The sequence below is a fragment of the Ceratotherium simum genome, chromosome 7, assembly GCF_057802395.1.
Source record: "Ceratotherium simum simum isolate JZ-2026a chromosome 7, ASM5780239v1, whole genome shotgun sequence".
Lineage (NCBI taxonomy): Eukaryota > Metazoa > Chordata > Mammalia > Perissodactyla > Rhinocerotidae > Ceratotherium > Ceratotherium simum.
The window spans coordinates 67,877,319-67,896,711 of record NC_141906.1 but is presented as its reverse complement, the minus strand read 5'-3'; the positions used below and the strand labels follow the sequence as shown (position 1 = coordinate 67,896,711).

Genomic DNA, 19,393 nt, shown 5'->3' with positions numbered 1-19,393 from the left:
CCTCTGGGAGTGTGAGGACAAGGACTGACTGGAAAGGTGCGCAAGGAGACTATGTTGTTTAATGGTAGTATTCTCCATATCTTGATGGGGTTCAAATTACACAGGTATATACACTGTCAAAACTCACTGACGCTACACTTAAGATTTACGTATTTAACTGCATATACACTTTATTACCACAAAAAAGGAAACGCAAATACTATTAAAGTCTAATTAACAATATACATGTTAATGAGTTTAGAGGTGAAGTTAGTAATGACTACAACTTACTCTAATATGAATAAAAAAATAAGATGGATTGATGAGTGGATAGAGGGATGGATAGATGGAGAGAGATTGCTAAAACAAATTTAGCAGAATGCTAATTGCTGAATCTAGATGGTGAGTGTTAATGTACAATACTTGCAGCTTCTCTGAATTTTGAAAATTTTCATAATAAAATATTGGGGGAAACATAAATCCAATAATTTAATTCCCCTGCCTAAAAATCCCTGTTGGTTACACTCAACAATTACCAATGGCCTTTATTCAGACCTGGTTCTCATTCACTTCTCTGTAGTTTCTGACACTGTTAACTATCTTCTCTTTTGAAACCCTATACTACTATTCGAAACTGTTTCTCTTTTACTCTGATTATTCTTTTTGCTTTCTCTTCCTCTTTCTACTCTCAAACTGTAGCTGTACCTCAGGCTTCAGAACTGAGCCCTAGTCTATATTTTTTCCCACAGAAAACTTACTTCCGTCGTTTTAACTATCATCCATTTGCAATCAACTCCAAATCAAGACATAGCATCTCTTTTATATTCCAGTCTCCCATTTCCGACTGCCTACTCAGTATTTTAACTTGCACATCCCATAATCATCAAATTTACTATTTTACCCTCAAAATTTAGAACTGGAATTCCACTTCCCAATTACTGTCCATGGTGGAACATAGTTACCCAGTCAGAACAGTGAAGTTATTTTTGACTTCTCTCTCTGTCTTAATCCTTAAAATCATCAGACACCAATTCCTCCTGAATCATTCCACCACTGTTAGTCTTATAATGATTCTTATAAACTCACTTTATTCTAAGAGCTTACTGCTGATGTCCCAGCCTCTATCTCTCCCCATAATTCATCCTGCATATTTCTAAAACATCTCTAATTATGCATCCCCTATTAATGTAACTTCTATGATTTCCCATATCTAAAAGACACTATATTACATACCGAGCAGAAAAAGTTAAACAAGATGTGTGACACCTGCTGTGGAGGCAAATCTCCAAAGATGGATCCCTCCCAATGAACCACGCCTCCTGCTGTTCACATTCTTCATAGTCCTCTCCAACACTAAAGCTGGGCTGGCCCTGTGACTCATTTTAACCAATGGAATGCCATAGTAGCACTGTGCCAGTTCCATGTCTATGCCTTAAGAAAGCCTGGAAACTTTCACTTTTGCACTCTTAGGAGCTCTGAGCCACCAAGTAAGAAATCTGGCTCCTCTGCTGAAAAGACCACCTGGAGAGGAAAAAGCCCTGAGACAACATGGAGAGAGCATGACACAGGCCTAGACATCCAAGGCCAACTGGGCCCAGCCTTCCAGGTGTCCTTGCCAGGGTGCCAGAAATATGAATGAAGCCACTGGATGTTCCAGCCCAGGCTGCCATCTGACTGCAGCTACAGAAATGATTCCAAAGGAGACTAGCAGAGCTGTCCATCTGAGACTCAGTCAACCCAAAGAACTGTGAGAAATAATAAATTATTGCTGTTTTAAGACACTAAGTTTTACAGTTTTTTTTTTTTTTAAAGATTTTATTTATTTATTTATTTTCCCCCCAAAGCCCCAGTAGATAGTTGTATGTCATAGCTGCACATCCTTCTAGTTGCTGTATGGGGGACGCGGCCTCAGCATGGCCAGAGAAGCAGTGCCTCGGTGCGCGCCCAGGATCTGAACCCGGGCCGCCAGCAGCGGAGCGTGCGCACTTAACCGCTAAGCCACAGGGCCGGCCCGACAGTGTTTTATTTTACATAGCGATAGATAATCAAAATATTTGCCCTCAAGAAGCTAACTATATAATGCGGGAAGCAGTCAAGTAAAAAAAAAAAAGACCATCAGAGGTAAGTGTTACGACAGAGGTATACACACTATGCTAGGTGAGTACGCAGGAGGGTCATCTAAATTAAATGGTCAGGGTGTGTGAAGGGGGGAAGAAGGGGAGTATCTGGGAAGGCTTTCTAAAGTAGATGATACATGCTGAGTTTTCAGTGAGTTCAGGATATTACATGCAGTAGTTAGGTATAAACCAGCATGGTGGCTTGGGGTAGGGGTAAAGATACAGCTAGGGACATAAGCAGGGACTAGATAATTGAGGGCCCCTTATACTAAGCTAAAGAGTTTAAACTTTACCCTAAAAACTACATAGAACTATGAAGGATTTTAAGCAGAGAAATGATATTATCAGATTTGTAGCTGAGAAAGATTTCTATGGTAGCAGTGTACTAGACAAATGGGAAGGGAGGCAAACCGGAGGCAAAGAAAGTTTAGTAGCCTACCTCAGAAATCTGGGAGAACTGATGAGAACCTAAACTAAGACAGTGGCAGAGTGAATGGAGAGAAAGGGATAAATAAGAATCTACAGAACTTGGTAAAAGTAGATGTGGTGGAGAGGGGCTAAGAGAGAGGAATTTAGAATGACTCCCAGTTATTCGGCTTAGGCACTGGGGGAGAGAGTGGTGCCACTTATGGAGCAGTGGTAGAAGCAAGAGGGAATGGGATTCACACAGAGGAGAAAGTTTAGACTCAGATACAAGGATAGGAAGAAAGGATGGATGCATCTGCTGATGGTTAGGAAACTGAAGGAAGTTTTACTTGATGTCCTCTATTTTTTCAGCAAAATAAGAGGCGAGATCATCTGCTAAGACTAAGGGGAGAAATGGTGGAGACAGAAAGTTTAGAAAGAGAAGTAAAAGCTTAGGACAGCCCTCAGAGGGAGCAGGAGCCCTGAGGATCCAGGTGATGTTGGAAGTCATAAATTTATTCTGGCCCCAAGACACACAGCTGTAGATTTTCCGCAGTAGCACTCAGCAGCCCAGGCATAAGAAGAATAGGGAGGTCATACGGCTGCAAACACCAGCATGGAAGCCTCATCTTTCTAATGCCAGCAACAATCTTGAAGGATGCAAGCTGGGAAGCAGAAAGTATCCTCACAAAAGCAAGACAACGTCCATGACAAAGCAGCCAGGTGTCCAAGGGGAAAAAAATCAAATACATGACTAAACTGAATATTTGGTCTTTTGTGGCGTCGATTCAGGATGTCCTCTTTAAAACACATAGTGACTACCTCCAAATAGTACAGTCAGCCCTCTGTATCCACGGTTCTGCTTCTGCAGGTTCAACCAACCCCACAGACCAAAAGGCCTACGATGGTTGTGTCTGTACTGAATGTGTACAGACTCTGTCTTGTCATCATTCCCTAAACAATACAGCATAACAACTATTTACATAGTATTTACATAGTTTTAGGTATTATAAGTAATCTAAAGATGATTTAAAGTACACGAGAGGATGTGCATAGGTTATTTATACACAAATACTATGCCATTTTATATCAGGGACTTGAGCATCTGTGTATTTTGGTATCCACAAGGGTACTGAAACCAATCCCCCACGGATACCAAGGGAGGACTGTAGAAAGCACTTAGCAGATTTCTATTAAGTGTATGCAATGTGAAATTCTCTTAATTTTCTACCCAGTGATTCAACAAATACTTGTCAAATAATTACCAGATACATAGCACTGAACTAAGTGTTAGTGTTGTAAAAGAACACAAAAGAATAGAAAATTTTTAGAAAATACATATACACAGAGAGCGAGTCTCGTCTTTTCCTCAAGAGGCTTACAACATAAATGGTCAGCCAAGACATACACAGCTGGAAAAAAATGTAGAGTATAATATAAAAATAAGTGCTAAATGGGAAGAATGCTGTACAAGTATTCTGAGGGAGAAATTAGTTCAGGAAGAAATGGCTGAGGAAGATTTCACAAAGGAGGTAGAATTGAAGTTGAAACTTGTAAGAGGAGTAAAATGGATAAGACATCTTATAAAAGAACCCCATTATTTCCCAAGCCAGAAATATGGAAGTTACTCTAACTCTGCCCTGCCCACCTACCAGTGCTGCCTCTAATATCTTACACACACGTTCATTTCTCCCCATGGATGCCACTTTAGTTTTGCTCACCATTATTCTAACGCAGGCTCTGACAGGTAAGTCTCCTAACTGGTCCTCTACACTACTCCAATCCATTTTCCAACTGCCAAAGTCATCTACCTAATGCAGATCTCATCCTTTGATACTGCCCTCCCTTAAAATCCTTCAGTATCTCTCACTATCAAAGAATAAACCCAAACTCCTTAACGCAGTAAATGAGCCTTTTGTGATCTGGCTTCTGACTACGTCACTAGCCTCATTCCTCTCCACCTCACATCTCAGTTGCTATTCTCTCTCCTCTGTAGCCTGCCTGCAATGGCTTTCTCCCTATTCTTTGCCTGGCTAATTCCTCCCTATATCTATTCTGACTCCTGCAACTTTTTCTTTGCAAGTTTAAAACCAAGAGAAAAGTTAATAGAATGTACAATGAACATATGCCCTTCATCTAGATCCACCAGTTATTACACTTTTTCATCACATCTACCTCTCTGAACCATCCGAAAGTTACAGACATCATGACACTTAACCCCTAAAACTTCAGCAACTCTCTCTTAAGAACAAAAACAACCTTATACATAATCACACAATACCATAATCACATCCAAAATATTTAACGTAGATACAGTATTTCCTAATATGTATTCCATATTCGAATTTTCCCAATTATTCCAAAATATCCTTTATAGTTTGTTTAACCCAAGAGCAAACCAAGGATCATGCATTGTGCTTGGTGGTCACGTTCCCCCTTATCTTTTAGGACTCAATTCTGGAATCATTTCCTCTGTGAAGCCCTCTCTGACTCCCCCTACCCAGTCTGGGATACATGCCTCTTCTATATGTTTTCATACCACCACTATCACGGTATCACTATGCTATTTTGTAATTATGTGTTTATTTATCTACCTCCCCTATTAAACAATAAGCTCCTTGAGGAATTTTTATTTTCCAGACCCCTATTGTCTGGCTTATCATAGATACTCAATACGTGTTGGTGAATGAAGGAAAGAAAGAGCTATGAACCAGAAATATGACTGTTATGGACTGAACTGTGTCCCCTCAAAACTCGTATGTTGAAACCCTAACCCTCAGTGTGACTATATTTCGGAGATAGGACCTATAAGGGGGTTCATTAAAGTTAAATGAGGTCATAAAGATGGGACTCTAACCCAATAGGTGTCCTTACAGGAAGAGGAGAGACACCCAGGAGTGTGCATGCAGAGGAAAGGCCATGTGAGGCAGCAAGAAGGCAATTATGTATGCATGCCAGGAAGAGGCCTCACCAGAAACCAACCCTGCATGTGTCTTGATCTTGGACTTCTAGCCTCTAGAACGATGAGAAAATAAATTTCTGTTGTTTAAGCCACTGATATTCTGTTAAGCCTGTGATATTGTTATAGCAGCCCAAGCATATTAATACAATGACCAAAATCTTCATGTCCACAGTTCCTATGAATAACGGAAGCTAAACAAAACCTATACCACTGCTAGAACAAAGATACACACAGTAGACTTCTTCCTCCCACTTCTGGAAAAATTTAACAGAATCCCACAGTTAACAGAAAGAATGACAGAAAGCATCATTCTGACACTCATGACATACATAAAAAAACCAATCGGATCTTCAAGAATACAAGGAGCAAATTGTTAGTATCAATCACCATTCGTAGCTATCCAACCAGATGGTAAAGAAGATAGAGATACATAGAGTGTAAAGAGCGCAGATCAAAAGGAAATCTTTCATGGAGCTTAGAATAACATTACAGACTCACCTGCTCAACTTCTGCTCTTTAAGATATCTGCTGCTAAGTTGCTTACACACACATGTCTATGCTTCCTCTTCCCCACACCGATTGTGAAGATGATGGCAGAGGCCACTGTTGAGTGGTGGTGTAGCTGTCTTGATTGCTAACAATGCCTGGTACAGTGTTCTGCTCCTACTACACTCTTCTTCACTGCGGGCATATGGATCACGGTGGACAACTGACTCATCTTCTAATCACTATCATGAGATTCTCAACAAAATAAGTGACTGGTCTTTAGGCCCTTCCTCAAACATTCTTTCTTACGTTGACCTTTCACAGTTATCATCTGTCATACTTGCAAAATAATTCAGCAAATGAGCTTGCTACTTTTCACTTAGTTCTCTGACACAACAGCAAGCCAAGATTTTCCTGATGAATAAAAATGAATTTTAGTAGAACTTAAATAAAATTATCACAGTATTCACAGCTATTCTGATTTCCAAATAGGTCATATTAAGAAATTTGGAAACTTGAAAATCTGAACAAATTCTATGCCCACCTGGGTCTTGCTGCAGTACCCAGAAGAGGACACAGATCCACTAAATTATTCTTTCCAAACAGCTTACAATGTTCCTGTTTGAATTCGCTTTGGTGCTGAATAGAATAAATATAATCAAAGTATTCTCATAGCCTGAACTGGTAAAACATCAGATAAAGCAAGCAAAATAGCTGTTAGATCAAAATCTTGATCATACTTGGGACCCAACACTTAGCTGCTATTATTTTAAGGTATTAATGAATCTCTAAAACTCTTTTAATTAAATCTAATACCGGGTGCTGAAAAAGCTAAAATCACTGGAGGATTTTTATTTGTGTGCTTGTTTTTCAAATAAAAAATTAGACCAAAAGAAAAGAAACCAGAAACACAAACAGGACCGGCCCTTATGCACAAACATACACAGGGTTTTTGTTCTTAACAGCATCATTTACCTTCTGCCCTTCTCACAAAGCTTCTCAATCTCAGCTTTCAGATCCTGCTCCTTCTGCAAAAACTCCTTCTTTTCTTTCTCTATCTTCTTCTTTGTTTCTTCTCGCTTTATTGTTACATCCTGGATAGCCTTTAATATCTCCTGAGTCCCACACAATTAAAGTCACGCACAAATAAAGAAGGAAATGAATTAGATCTTTTGGTCTGAAGGTCATTTTCAACTATCACAAATTAACACGATAACTTTAGTGAATTCAAATTGAACTGAAATTATCTGACTGACGAGTAGTTCCAAAAGCCAGTATTTAGATGTAAGAGAGAAAATTACAATGAAGCAGATTTCAATTCAACAGGAGAAAGAATTTCTAACAACCACAACTGTTCAAAAATGGAATTTACTCCCTTGTGAAGCAATAAACTCTCCATTTCTTTTGTTCAAATAAAGGCTGAAGGAACACCTGTCAAGAATGCTGAGAAAGGCATTCTTGCACAAGGTGGGAGTTTGTTACCCCCAACAAATATGGTCTTGTTTTGTTTTGTTATGGTTCCACTTTATGATGTGCAAGGTTATTTTCTTTCTTTTTTTATTATTTAACAAAAAATATACGTATTTGTAATAAGAAGTCAAACAATAAAAAAGTGATCAAGTTGGGGCCGGCCCAGTGATGTAGCGGTTAAGTTCGCACATTCCACTTCGGCGGCCCAGAATTCGCCAGTTCGGATCCTGGGCGTGGACTTACTCACTGCTCATCAAGCCATGCTGGGGTGGCATCTCACATAGAAGAGCTACAACTCTACAACTATGATATACAACTATGTACTGGGGCTTTGGGGAGGAAAAGAAAAGAAGCAGAAGATTGGCAACAGATGTTAGCACGGGGCCAATCTTTCTAAAAGAAAAAAAGTGATAAAGTTAAGTCATCGCCTAATTCACACCAATTCCACCCATAAAGTAAGAAATGTGTTAACTGTTTTGTACTATGCTTTCACATCTTTCTCCATTCTCACACAACTACATGTATATTTACGTATGTATTTCTTTGCTTTTTTGTTTTATGAGGTCATTTTATATACATTATTCTGCATCTTGCTTTTTCCACTTGACATGAACATACTGTCAATAAATATAGATCAAACTCAAAAATAGCTGCATAATATGTATAGATCCAATTCATCCAACCATTCTCTGTTAAAAGTCCATCAGGCTGATACTAGTTTTTTTGTAATTACAAACAATATTGCAGTAAACACTCCATATGTCTACACTTTCATGCAAAAACTTCTACTTCTATAGAATAGACTCCTAATAATGAGACTCTAGGTCAAAGTACAGTCATGTGTCGCTTAACAATGGGGATACGTTCTGAGAAATGCGTCATTGGGTGATTTCGTCGTTGTGCGAACATCATAGAGCGTACTTACACAAACCTAAACGGTATAGCCTACTACAGACCCACGCTATATGGTACTAATCTTATGCGACCACCATTGTATATGCGGTTCATCGTTGACCAAAACGTCATTATGTGGCACATGGCTGTATATGTACATTTTAAATTTTAACTGACCATTCCCCGTAACTTTTCCAAAAAAGTGGTAACAATTTGCACCCCTACCAATGTCTAAAAAGAGCTCGTTTTTCCTCACCCTTTTATTTTTGTGAAGAAGATCAGCCCTGAGCTAACCTCCAGTGCCAATCCTCCTCTTTTCTGCTAAGGAAGATTGGCCCTGAGCTAACATCCATGCCCATCCTCTTCTACTTCATATGGGAAGTTGCCACAGCATGCCCTGACAAGCAGTGCATTGGTGCGCACCGGGGATCCGAACCTGCAAACACCGGGCCGCCAAAGCAGAGCGCACGCACCTAACCACTGCACCTCCGGGCTGGCACCCTTTCCTCACCCTTGACAACTTATTTCATTTCTACCAATCTCTTGGGGAGAGGGAGAAATGGTTATCTAATAATTTTATTTATTTATTTTTATTGATGTCATAATAGTTTATAACATTGTGAAATTCCAGTTGTACATTATTATTTGTCAGTCACCACATAAATGTGTCCCTTCACCCCTTGTGCCCACCCCCCTGGTATCTAATAATTTTAATGAGCATTTCCCTACCTCCCATTGTTTACTGTTTTTACTGCCTGTCTCCTCCAACTAGAATAAGCATTCAGTGAAGGCAGAGGTCATGTTTTGTTCACCACTAAATCTTCAGAGCCTAGATCAGGAACTCAAAACTTACTGAATGAATGAATGAACACTAGTGAGGCTGAGCTTATTTTCATATATTTATTACTCATTTGCTTTTCCTCTTCTTTGAATAACTGTTTATGACTAATGTATGTTACCTTCCACAGCAAAAGGGACTTTGCAGATGTACTATAGGTAAGGATCTTGAGATAGGGAGGTAATCCTGGATTATCTGGATGGGCCCATCTAATCACAACACAGGTCTTTAAGAGTGGAGAACCCTTCCCAATTGTGATCAGAGGAAGCTGTAATTAAGTTAGAGCTTAATTAGAGAGATGCAATGTTGCTGGCTTTGAAGATGGAGAAGGGGGCCACAAGTTAAGGAATGCAAGCAGCCTCTAGAAGCTGGAAATGCAGAAAAACACACTCTCCCCTGGAGCCCCCAGAAAGGAATGCGGCATGTTGGACTTCCGACCTAGAGAACTGTAAGATGATAAATTTGTGCTGTTTTAATCCACTAAATCCATGGTAATTTGTTACAGCAATAATGCAAAATTAATACAATAACCTTTTCTGGTTTTTCTCTAGACTGTTTGACTTTTACCATGAATTTGTAGGAATCTCAGAATGTCATGGATATTAAACCCTTCATCAGATGTGCTATAAATATTTTCTCTCAGTCTAATATTGAACTTTTGACTGGTTTTTGTATCACTTACCATATCAAAACTTTTTGTTACATGTAATTAAATTAATTAATTTTTTTTTACAGCTTATGGGTTTTTTGCCTGGGTTACAATGACTTCTTGCAACTTGAGGTTTTATAAATATTCTCCTAAGTTCTTTTCTAATTTGAAATTTTTTTCTGGTTTTGATATGTTGACTTTTAATCTACTTAGAATTGTATTTTTTAATATAATGTAAGACAAGAGTCTAATCAAATGATTTTCCAGGTAGACAGTCAATCATGTCAACAAAATATATTAAATAAATAATCCTTTTCTCTCTGAACTAAAGTAAGAGTGAGAGTTTGAAGAAGATGCCCTCAAAGGTTCTTTTTATCCTTAAAATTCTACAATAACCATTAAAGAGTTAAATAATGCTTTTCTATTTCTATTAACTCAGAAACAAAAGTAAAGTTTGATCAGGCAATGCAGCTTTATTTACTGACAATTTTAATATAAGCAGAATACCTGGTGATTCTTCATTTCTTCTTCTCTCCTTTGCTGAAGTTGCTTTAATTGCACTTGGAGCTGATTCTCCACTTGCCTCTGCTTGTCCAGGACCTCCTGATAACGCTCCTTCAACAGGGTTCTCTCTGTCATCATTTTATCCTATTGGTAACAACAGAAGAATAGTTTAATTCCCTAATTTAATTGCAAGAATCTTTCACCATGCGCCTGTTCAAAACTCTGCATTGTGCAGAGTTCTATGGCTGCAGTGTCCAATACTATAGCTACTAGCCATATGTGGCTGTGTAAATTCAAGTTAATTAAAATAAGAAAACTTAAAAATCTGGCTCCCCTGTCACCTAGCCACATTCCAAGTACTTAGTAGCCACATGTGACTAGTGGCTACCATATTAGACAGCACAGATACAGAACACTTCCATCATTACAGGAGGTTCTATTGTACAACACCGCTCTAAGCTGTGGGCTAGCAACCTGCGGCCTGTGTGCCAAATCCAGCCATCACCTGTTTTTATAAATAAGTTTTACAGGAACACAGCCATACCCAATGGCTTACAGGCTGCTTTCACAATACAACAGCAGAGTGAAATGGTTACAGTAGAGCCCCACGTAGCCCAAAAAATCTCAGGTTTTTACTATCTGACCCTTTACAGAAAACATTTGCCAATCCCTGCTCTAGGGAATAAGAGGAAGGAGGCATTTTATTACCCATTAAGAAAGAGAAACAAAGAATGGGCAAACACAAACAACAGATCACCTACTCAAAATGCATCCAGAAACAGGATTCCTTACTGGTCATTAGCACTGAAAATTGATACCTCCACTAAAGAGGTCTGGAGAACTTGGCATTCAGATCAGGCAAATCGGCAAGCTCTCATATAAAGTAGGGAGTAAAAGTAAGGGTTCTGAGGACCACAGTTCAGTTCTGCCTCCCCCATATTAGCACATCAAGAAAAGCAATGGTTACCTTTCAAAGCGACACTAAGATTTAAAGAGGGTCAATTTAAAACACATTTGGTGTAAGTCAGCCCCCGTGAAATTTAAACTGAGAGCATTAAACTGAATTTGTTCATTAAAAGATAATTATTTCCAAATAAAAATAATTATAAGTGGGGGAAAGGTGGGGATAAGTGGGGGAAAATTTATCACATTATGATAAAAAATAAACTCTCAAGATAGGACTTTAGCTTTGGGATAAGCTAGTCCTTAGTCCATATAATGAAATATGACTAAGGCTTCCCAAACAGATGACTCCTCAGCATCACATCTCTATAAGGATTCTGAACAAGGGGTATATGGATAGGCCTCAAAGATCTTTGAACTCTCTGAAATTGGTGTGTATGTATATAAATTTTTCTGAGATGAGAATTCAAAGTTTTCAAAAGATTCTGAAAGAGGACCTTAACCCAAGAAAAGTTAAAGAAAGGTTAAGAACCAATCCAATAGATGAAACTAGCAGATCAGAAGATTCTTTTCTTTTTTAACCACAGCTCTCTCCCTTTACTTCTTTATCTTTATGGTACCTTCTCTATCCTTGATGCAGCTTTAGAAACAGGAATGCAGGAAAAAAACTCTAGTCTCATGGAAAGAAGTCTCAAGGTACATACTATTAGCATATACAAATGAATAACTTAAAGGCATACAGTAAATTACTTGATCCAATTCATCTCATATTAACAAGCCAAAGGGCTGTTACACATTGTTACTTTGTTTCCTCAGTGGCTAACTGGTTCTGAGAACCAGGAGTCATAATTTCAAATCGAGGCAGTGGGTAATTACCGTAAATGCATGAAAAGGGTAGCAAATAAAACAGGAGCCAAGTTTCTTGTATTGCCACTTAGCTTAATATCTGCCTAGTTCCACCGCCTTTTGAAAAGCATGTGGGCCACACCACCACCCAAAAGAACGCAGCCAAACAAAACACAATCCCGGGATTCTTTCAGCACAATGGCTTGCCAGTTTCCACATCTGCTTCCTGACTGATACTAAAGCTTAAGTTGGCCCCTTCAAGTTGCCATATAGTCATCCGAACTCCACCTTACAATGGTGGGGACAAAATAAATACTCTATGTAAAGTGTTTAGAGAACGTGCTCAAGAAAGGTGACTCCTCCCCGTTCCATGGAGGTTTTCTCCTGGCCTGGTTTTCACCTGCACATCTCCATTAGGTCTCTCATCTCAAGGATCTTTTTACTTGCCTGTTATAAATAACTCCTGAGTTGCTACTCTCTATTTAAAAATTTTTATTGGTCTCATCTGATTAATGTACTCCAATAACTTACTTGTTTCCTTCTGTCCCTCAATTTCTTCAACTTGAACCAAATATCCACTTTCTTAGCATAACGGTTGCTACAAGCACTTATCCTCCTTTTTCCACTCAATTAACACATTTTACCCTAAAGACCTCTTCCTGATCCTAGGGTGTCTTTCCCAGTGTTATCCCTCCTCTTGAAAAATAGATATTTAGATATACACACACTTAAGAGACAGAAGTTTTTGCCACAAAATGCCAGAAATAGATCAAGGGGACCATTTTGACAAAAATAAATGTGCAGTTCTTTAAGTTTTAAAAACCAATTACCTAGGAATAAAATGGGAAGATACAACTAAATAATACATGAGAAAAAGACTTGATGGAGTTTGGCTGAAAGCTCAACGGTGTGACGAGACTGCCCAAATAAGCCAATGTAAGCTTAAGAAACAGTGTCTAGAATGAGAGAGAACGAGAGTCCCATTGTATTGTGAATTAATTATACTGTATCTGGATTACTATCTTTAGTTCTCAGAATCACATTTTAAAAGAAACATTAATAAGACGGAACATGTCTAGATGAAAAAGTAACCAGGATGATGACTGAAAAACTGAAAAACAAATCAAGAGAAGAAAAGAAGAATTTTAAAACATCTAGGGATGTTTCACCTGGAAAGGTTCAGACTTGAGGGGTAAGGGGAAGAGGCACTAAAAAAACTTCAAATACATGGAGGGCTAACAAGTAAAACAGGATTTAGATTTAATCTACATGGCTCAAGAGTTTTAGAGGTTCTGTCCTCATCTCAGAATAAGATCTAACAATAAGAGCTATTTTAAAAATGTAATAGGCTGCTTTGTGAGTAGTGAGCTTCCCATCCCTGGAAGTGATCAAGTAGAAGTTAGCTGACCATCTGTCAGGGATTTTATAATTTTTATTTATTTTATTTTTTCCCCCAAAGTCCCAGTAGATAGTTGTATGTCATAGCTGCACATCCTTCTAGTTGCTCTATGTGGGATGCGGCCTCAGCATGGCCAGAGAAGTGGTGCGTCAGTGCGCGCCCAGGATCTGAACCTGGGCCACCAGCAGGGGAGCGCGAGCACTTAACCGCTAAGCCACAGGGCCGGCCCATGTCAGGGATTTTATAAAGGAAATTCCTGCAACTTTTCCAATTGAGATGATATGACTCCAGACCTGCACTAATGTTCTCATATATCAACAATGACACTTTAAATACTTACCAGATTCTTTTCAATATCTTGATCTGTGTTCACCTCTGAGTCAGCTGTCTTAAAGTCAGTCTATAAAGAAAGAAACAATTATATTCAGAACTGTTCAGAAATATTTTAAAACGCAGAATTACTCTAGTACTTTCACCTGGAAACCTGCCACAAGTAACTAAGAAACTAACTTTTTGCTCTTTGCCCTTAATGGTTTCATAGCAAGCCAAGCACTGTAGGTCTAGCAGACAGACACTGACATCCATATTGCATTAAGCATTTATCCCACAAAATAACCTAAAAATGACCCAACAACTGATGGAGAGACAGTCTCAAGACTGAGAAAAGAATTTTGCCCCCTATAACCTATTGTGCCCATCCTTCCTCCTAAGACAAAGCACACCAGTCACTAGAAGGCAGGATACACTGCAGTTCTTAAGATGAAGGTCAGAGAATTAACAAGGATTCCTCCTGCAAGGACAAAGATGGGAAATGTGAATGCTGATGACCTATACTCATCAATCACTCAGTGAAAGAGATTATACGGAGGTCATCAAGTTCCTAGTCCACAATTAGTCACTAGCTCCTGGCTGTATTCTTTATTGAACACCAGAATGAAGTCATTGCATAGCACTGTATGCAAGTAGCATGATAGTCGCCAGTAAAAAAAAACAAGACAGAATAGTTCTCCACCAACTAAGAAGAAACGTCTCCTACTCTCAAAAAAACATAAAATAAAAAGCCCAAATTCCATTTTAATAGTAGAAACTTGATACTTGACCTGTACAGCAATGTTCTGAGAAAGCTTCAGGGAAGAGCTATCCTGATCATCATCCTGATCCACTCTGACTCCTTCAACCCCATTTGCTGGAGGCACTACAGGTGGGAAATCCAAGCCTGTGTCCCTGCTCCCTTCCTTTAGGATGGAGGCTTGTGGGGATTTCTCTTCAGAACAATTCCCGGAGGCAAGCTGCTTTGTATGGCACCCTGCCTTAAAAGACCGAGTGACCGGATGGAGGCTCTCCCGGAGGCATGTGTCCCCCTCCTCTCCTGCTGTGCTGGCCACGTCCTTCAAATCAGACTGAGACCCACAGCCAGAAAGACAAAGGGCTGTGGCTATCAAGTTTTCTCCTAAAACCGCCCGGTGCGCTGTTGAAGTGTCACCTGCTGATGAACCAGGATTCTGCTCTGGGTGTTCCAAATGGACATTTCTGTTATTCTCCTTGGTTATCGTTTGGTTACTTACACTCGACAGAGGCGAGTTCTTGTGCTTCTGTGCAGGGTCTTTGGGGCTATTAAAAACATAAAATAAAAAGTTTTTCTCTTCACTCAATCTTAAAGAGGATTGAATATATAATACTTTTACCGTAACCACTAGAGGAACAAAACAAGACTATATAAACCCCCCAAATTATCAGAATGAAAAGGAACTTAGTTTCTATCCAGTGATTTTTATCTCACATGCAGGGAGTATAGCTTGGTGGTTAAGAACCTGGTTCTGGCGACAGTCTACAGTAAATGACCACATGGTACATGACCACACAGTACATGACTGCAGTAAATGACCACACTGAAGACTCAAAAAATTTTTAAGGGCTAATTTGAGTAACTTTTGAGGATGCAGATGAAACAGCCTAATGCTAGTTAGAATATTTCATTTAGTTACACATAATATTTTAATAAAGAAAATACTAATTTAGAAATATTTTTATTCCACTCTCATGTTTCACAAAAATAATCTTCATTCAAATTCATTATACAGATCTTTGACCAGAACCACCTTTTAGGTTCTTCAACAGTCTTCCAGAGCATAGCACCTTCACCTCAAGTTGTCTGAAGCACAGGCAACTTTGAATCCAAAATTGAAGCTGTCAGTAGAAATTTTACCCCAGATGACAGGTATACACATGTATAACTCTGGGATAGTTGTTTTAATGTTTGTCACAGCCATTTAACATCCTGCTTTTTTAAGAGATCTTTAAAGTCTATTGACAATGACATCCAACATTCACAACTGTAAGTCTTGCACTCAAGAATAATGACTAAAACTGTGTTAAATTTCTTTTTCCTTTCTTTTTTTTTAAACTGATTCTGTCAACTGATGCCCTTAAGCACCTCAAACTAGCATTGTCTGAGGCTTCAGGTCACTGTGCCCTTCTTCCCTCAATAGTACCAGCTGTTCAAAATAAAACAATGGAGAGAGCATCTCGTGATATGAAAATCTTTACAAACACTCTAAGCTGATTCCTTGTTGGGAGTTAATGGGTGGGGGACGACACTTAGTCATAAAGGTGGGCATATACAGTACCTGGGTGTGAATCCTGACTCTGCTATTTACTAGTTGTTTGATTCTGGGCAAGTTACTTAACTTCAATAGTAAAAGAGAAATAATCTTACTCATCTAACAGGATTATCACGAGGATTATATGAGATAATGCATACGAAGTTCTTAATACAGTGCCTGGCACATAGTAAACACTCAACAGACCTTAGACGCTGTTATTATCACTAGTAGCATGCAGCTGATTTTATTTATACAATGAAGATCCTTGCTTATAGTAAACTTACTTAACATTTTTCCCCATTATCCATTCACTACAAACTTCTCTTTTAAACAAATATATTTATTAAGTACTCTAGGGTCAGACAAGCCTGGGTTCATACCCTAACTCCAACCTAGCTTAGTAACCTTGGGCAAGCTACCAACCTCTCTGGGTCTCAGTTTCCTCACCTGTAAATGGGAATAATAATATCAGCACCTACCTCCTGAGACTGTTGTGAGAATTAAATGTGATAGTACATATACAGCTGTTAGTGCAGTATTATCTATTGTATTAGGTCCTAGGTAATCTAGAAAAGAGTTAAGGTAGAATATATAGTCAATTTAGGACAACATTGTACATAACAATGTGTTAAGCACTGTAAGAGCAAGGTTGGGTAATTATAAGTCCTGCCCTCCAGAGTTTAGATGGAAGGCAAAATACATACATGAAGCAATAAGCCATATTAATAAAGCTATCTATTTATCTATAGAGAGCTAGATATAGAAATACAAACACATAAACATACATGTGTATTTGTTTATATGTGTCTATGTATATCTATATCTATCTAATATAGAAAACGTGTATATATAGGTACAATATATAAACATACAATTAAACGAACATGTAGTCCATGTAGGATAGGGTAGGGAAATATTTGCATTTTTGGATGAGTTTGACCCCCTGTATTCTAATCTATTTATTCAACAAACATTCAGCATGCCTGCTGAGTGTCAGACACTGTGATAGGTACCAGAAATACAAATCTAGATCAGACAGTCCCTACCGTTAAAAAGCTAAATCTAGTGCAGTGCCACTAGAGCCAAAAAGAGGAAAGACCAGCTATATTTCCATAAGAAGCCATTCTCGAAAGCCCATTACCCAAATGAAATCTTCCCAGTCAAGAATCCACACGTTACCTTAGACCATCTGGGAGACCTTCATCTGATTTGGAAGCACATACACTGGAAGAAGATTCCGGAGGATTGGGGGCATTGGCCACCACACCAGCCACCTCAGACGCTGCCATCATGCTCTGTACATTCAGAAACAAATTACAGGCTACAAGTTTCAAAATTTTAAAACAAATGTATCTTCCCCCCTCAGAATGTCCATACACAGAGTTGTTCCAGGAAAGAAACACCAAGTTGGGCTCCAGGAGAAAATACTTAAGAGTATTCTGTAGTAGCGTATTAAAAGAGCCATTGCACGCAATAGGTCCCAGCGGATATCAATTAGGAGTCACTATATTCATATAAATATCTAGCAGTCTGTGTAAAGCTTTGATTTTCACTTTTGGCAGAAATGCAGTTATTTAAAACAGTGGAATCTGGTCTGTGAGATCTTCCAAATGGTCCACATACCTACCTTGCCTAATATCATTTATAAAGAATGTATTTTTTGGCCTAGTATCAATAATATCTTATGTTTTTAAATCATTTTATGGCTGTTACATTAAAAGCATTCCCCATTAATGGAAAGTTTTTTGGAGGTGTCTGCGTGTGAGAGAAAAAGCAGTATTACACTGAGCAATCCAAGTATCTATTACTCTGTCAGTATGTTCCCCACAGTTGGGAAAAGTCTGATAACCAGTGACTGAGCAAAGTAAAGACTCCTCACAGTTACTACAGGGGTGCAAAGAGTATGAGAATTTGGGTTATTCTAGCATGAAAATGAGAAGCTGAAAAACAGGGTAATCCAAGTAAGGGAACCGGGACAGACACCTTTCTTAGATCAAAAGGTCATTCTTTATGCTGTAAGACAAACTCATGGCCCTCTACGGTGAAGAGAAAGGGGAAAAAAGAATATTTGAAGGAGAAAGGCGCAACATAGGGTTGGTTTAAATTGTTGTTTTAATTTTAATAGTATCACAGTTATACTCCTGCACCTTGAAGAGCGCAGAGGGCAGGGATGGAGGCTAGGCTGTGTCAACACTTCAGTCACAGGCCAGAGACCCTCTGTGCCTCAGTCTCCTCCAGGATACAACGCTCCGAGGAGAAAATGGGCCCCAAACCGCCATGACTGCTCCCTCAGGTGCAAACATCCTGCCCCAACAGAGCCCGGGTCGGGAGTCGCTGGTGCCCGGTGCACGAAAGCACAGAGCACGGGTCATACATGCAACTCTAAGGGAGAGCGGGGCAGGTCCATCTAGCTGGAGGCTGCAACAGAGGGCAGGAAGTCGAATGTGCCAAGAGAATCCCCGCACTGCACCCCGGCGTCGACCACCAGCGAGGCGGCGACGCTGGGAGCGACGGGTCCTCGGGGGAGAACGGGGCACGGCCGCGAATGGACAATGGGGGGAAGCAGCGCCGGTGGCCACGGCCGCCCTCAACAGGGGACTAGCGGAGCGGGCCGCTTCCTCCAGCCAGAACCCCCTCGCACCTTCCTCTCGGCCCCCCAATTCCGGTGCCAGCCCCCGTCCCACTTCTAGGCCAGGACCCCCCGCTCCCATCCCCACAGCACCCTCCACGCCCCCCACCTCGACCCCGTCCCCGCGCGTCGCAGCCCCCGGCCCGCGCCGCCCAGCACACCCCTCCCGCGCCGCGCCCCCGGGAGGGAAGGGGGGAGGGACGGGACGCACCTGAGCGGGCGGAGCGGGGGGAGGGGGCGGCCGAGCCTGGGGGAGGGGTCGAGCGCCGGCCCGCGCGCGACACCTCCCACTTCCGGCGGCACGAGCGGAGGGGGAGAGGCTCGGCCGGGAGAGGAGAGGCCGCGGTGGCACCGGCCGCCCGCGACGGCGCCCTCTGGCGGCCAGAGCTGGCACCGTCGAGGGGACGCGGGCGCGGCGGAAGCCCCCTAAGATACAAGTGGACTCTCCGGGGACGCAGGGAAGAAAGGAGATGTGACCGCGAGAAGGAAGGAGACCTGGTGGAGGGAGGAGCTCCTCTAGGAAGGTTACAGAGAGAGTCGGGGCCATGGCGGTCAGAGGGAGAAGAAGAACGAGGTGTTTTTAAAGGTCGCAACCGAGATGCCCTCTCCAGAGGACGCCATGAAGAAGACGGTCCCTGGGGAGGGCTCCTTTAGAAGATGCCCCGAGAACTCGGGGCGCTGGGGCCCCACGAGGAAAGACCACCACACC

The 19,393-nt window shown here is 40.6% G+C and overlaps 1 protein-coding gene across 8 annotated transcripts in view; it reads right to left on the bottom strand.

The window, feature by feature from the left end:
- Positions 1–19,368, bottom strand: part of RNF214 (ring finger protein 214) — a 63,486-nt gene extending 44,118 nt beyond the window's left edge. For 5 of the 8 annotated variants that reach the window (XM_087433729.1, XM_087433730.1, XM_087433728.1 and 2 more), the window contains exons 1-6: positions 18,896–19,368; positions 17,235–17,350; positions 14,553–15,063; positions 13,793–13,852; positions 10,308–10,448; positions 6,925–7,064 (exon numbers count right to left, since the gene is read on the bottom strand). In XM_087433729.1, coding sequence (XP_087289855.1) covers positions 6,925–7,064; positions 10,308–10,448; positions 13,793–13,852; positions 14,553–15,063; positions 17,235–17,350; positions 18,896–19,231 — 1,304 coding nt within the window. In that variant the 5' untranslated portion in view covers positions 19,232–19,368. Of the gene's footprint in view, positions 1–6,924; positions 7,065–10,307; positions 10,449–13,792; positions 13,853–14,552; positions 15,064–17,234; positions 17,351–18,202; positions 18,673–18,895 lie in introns of those variants that run through there. The other 3 variants (XM_087433734.1, XM_014785129.2, XM_087433733.1) reach the window with 2 other exon arrangements.
- Between the last annotated feature and the right edge of the window lie 25 nt (positions 19,369–19,393).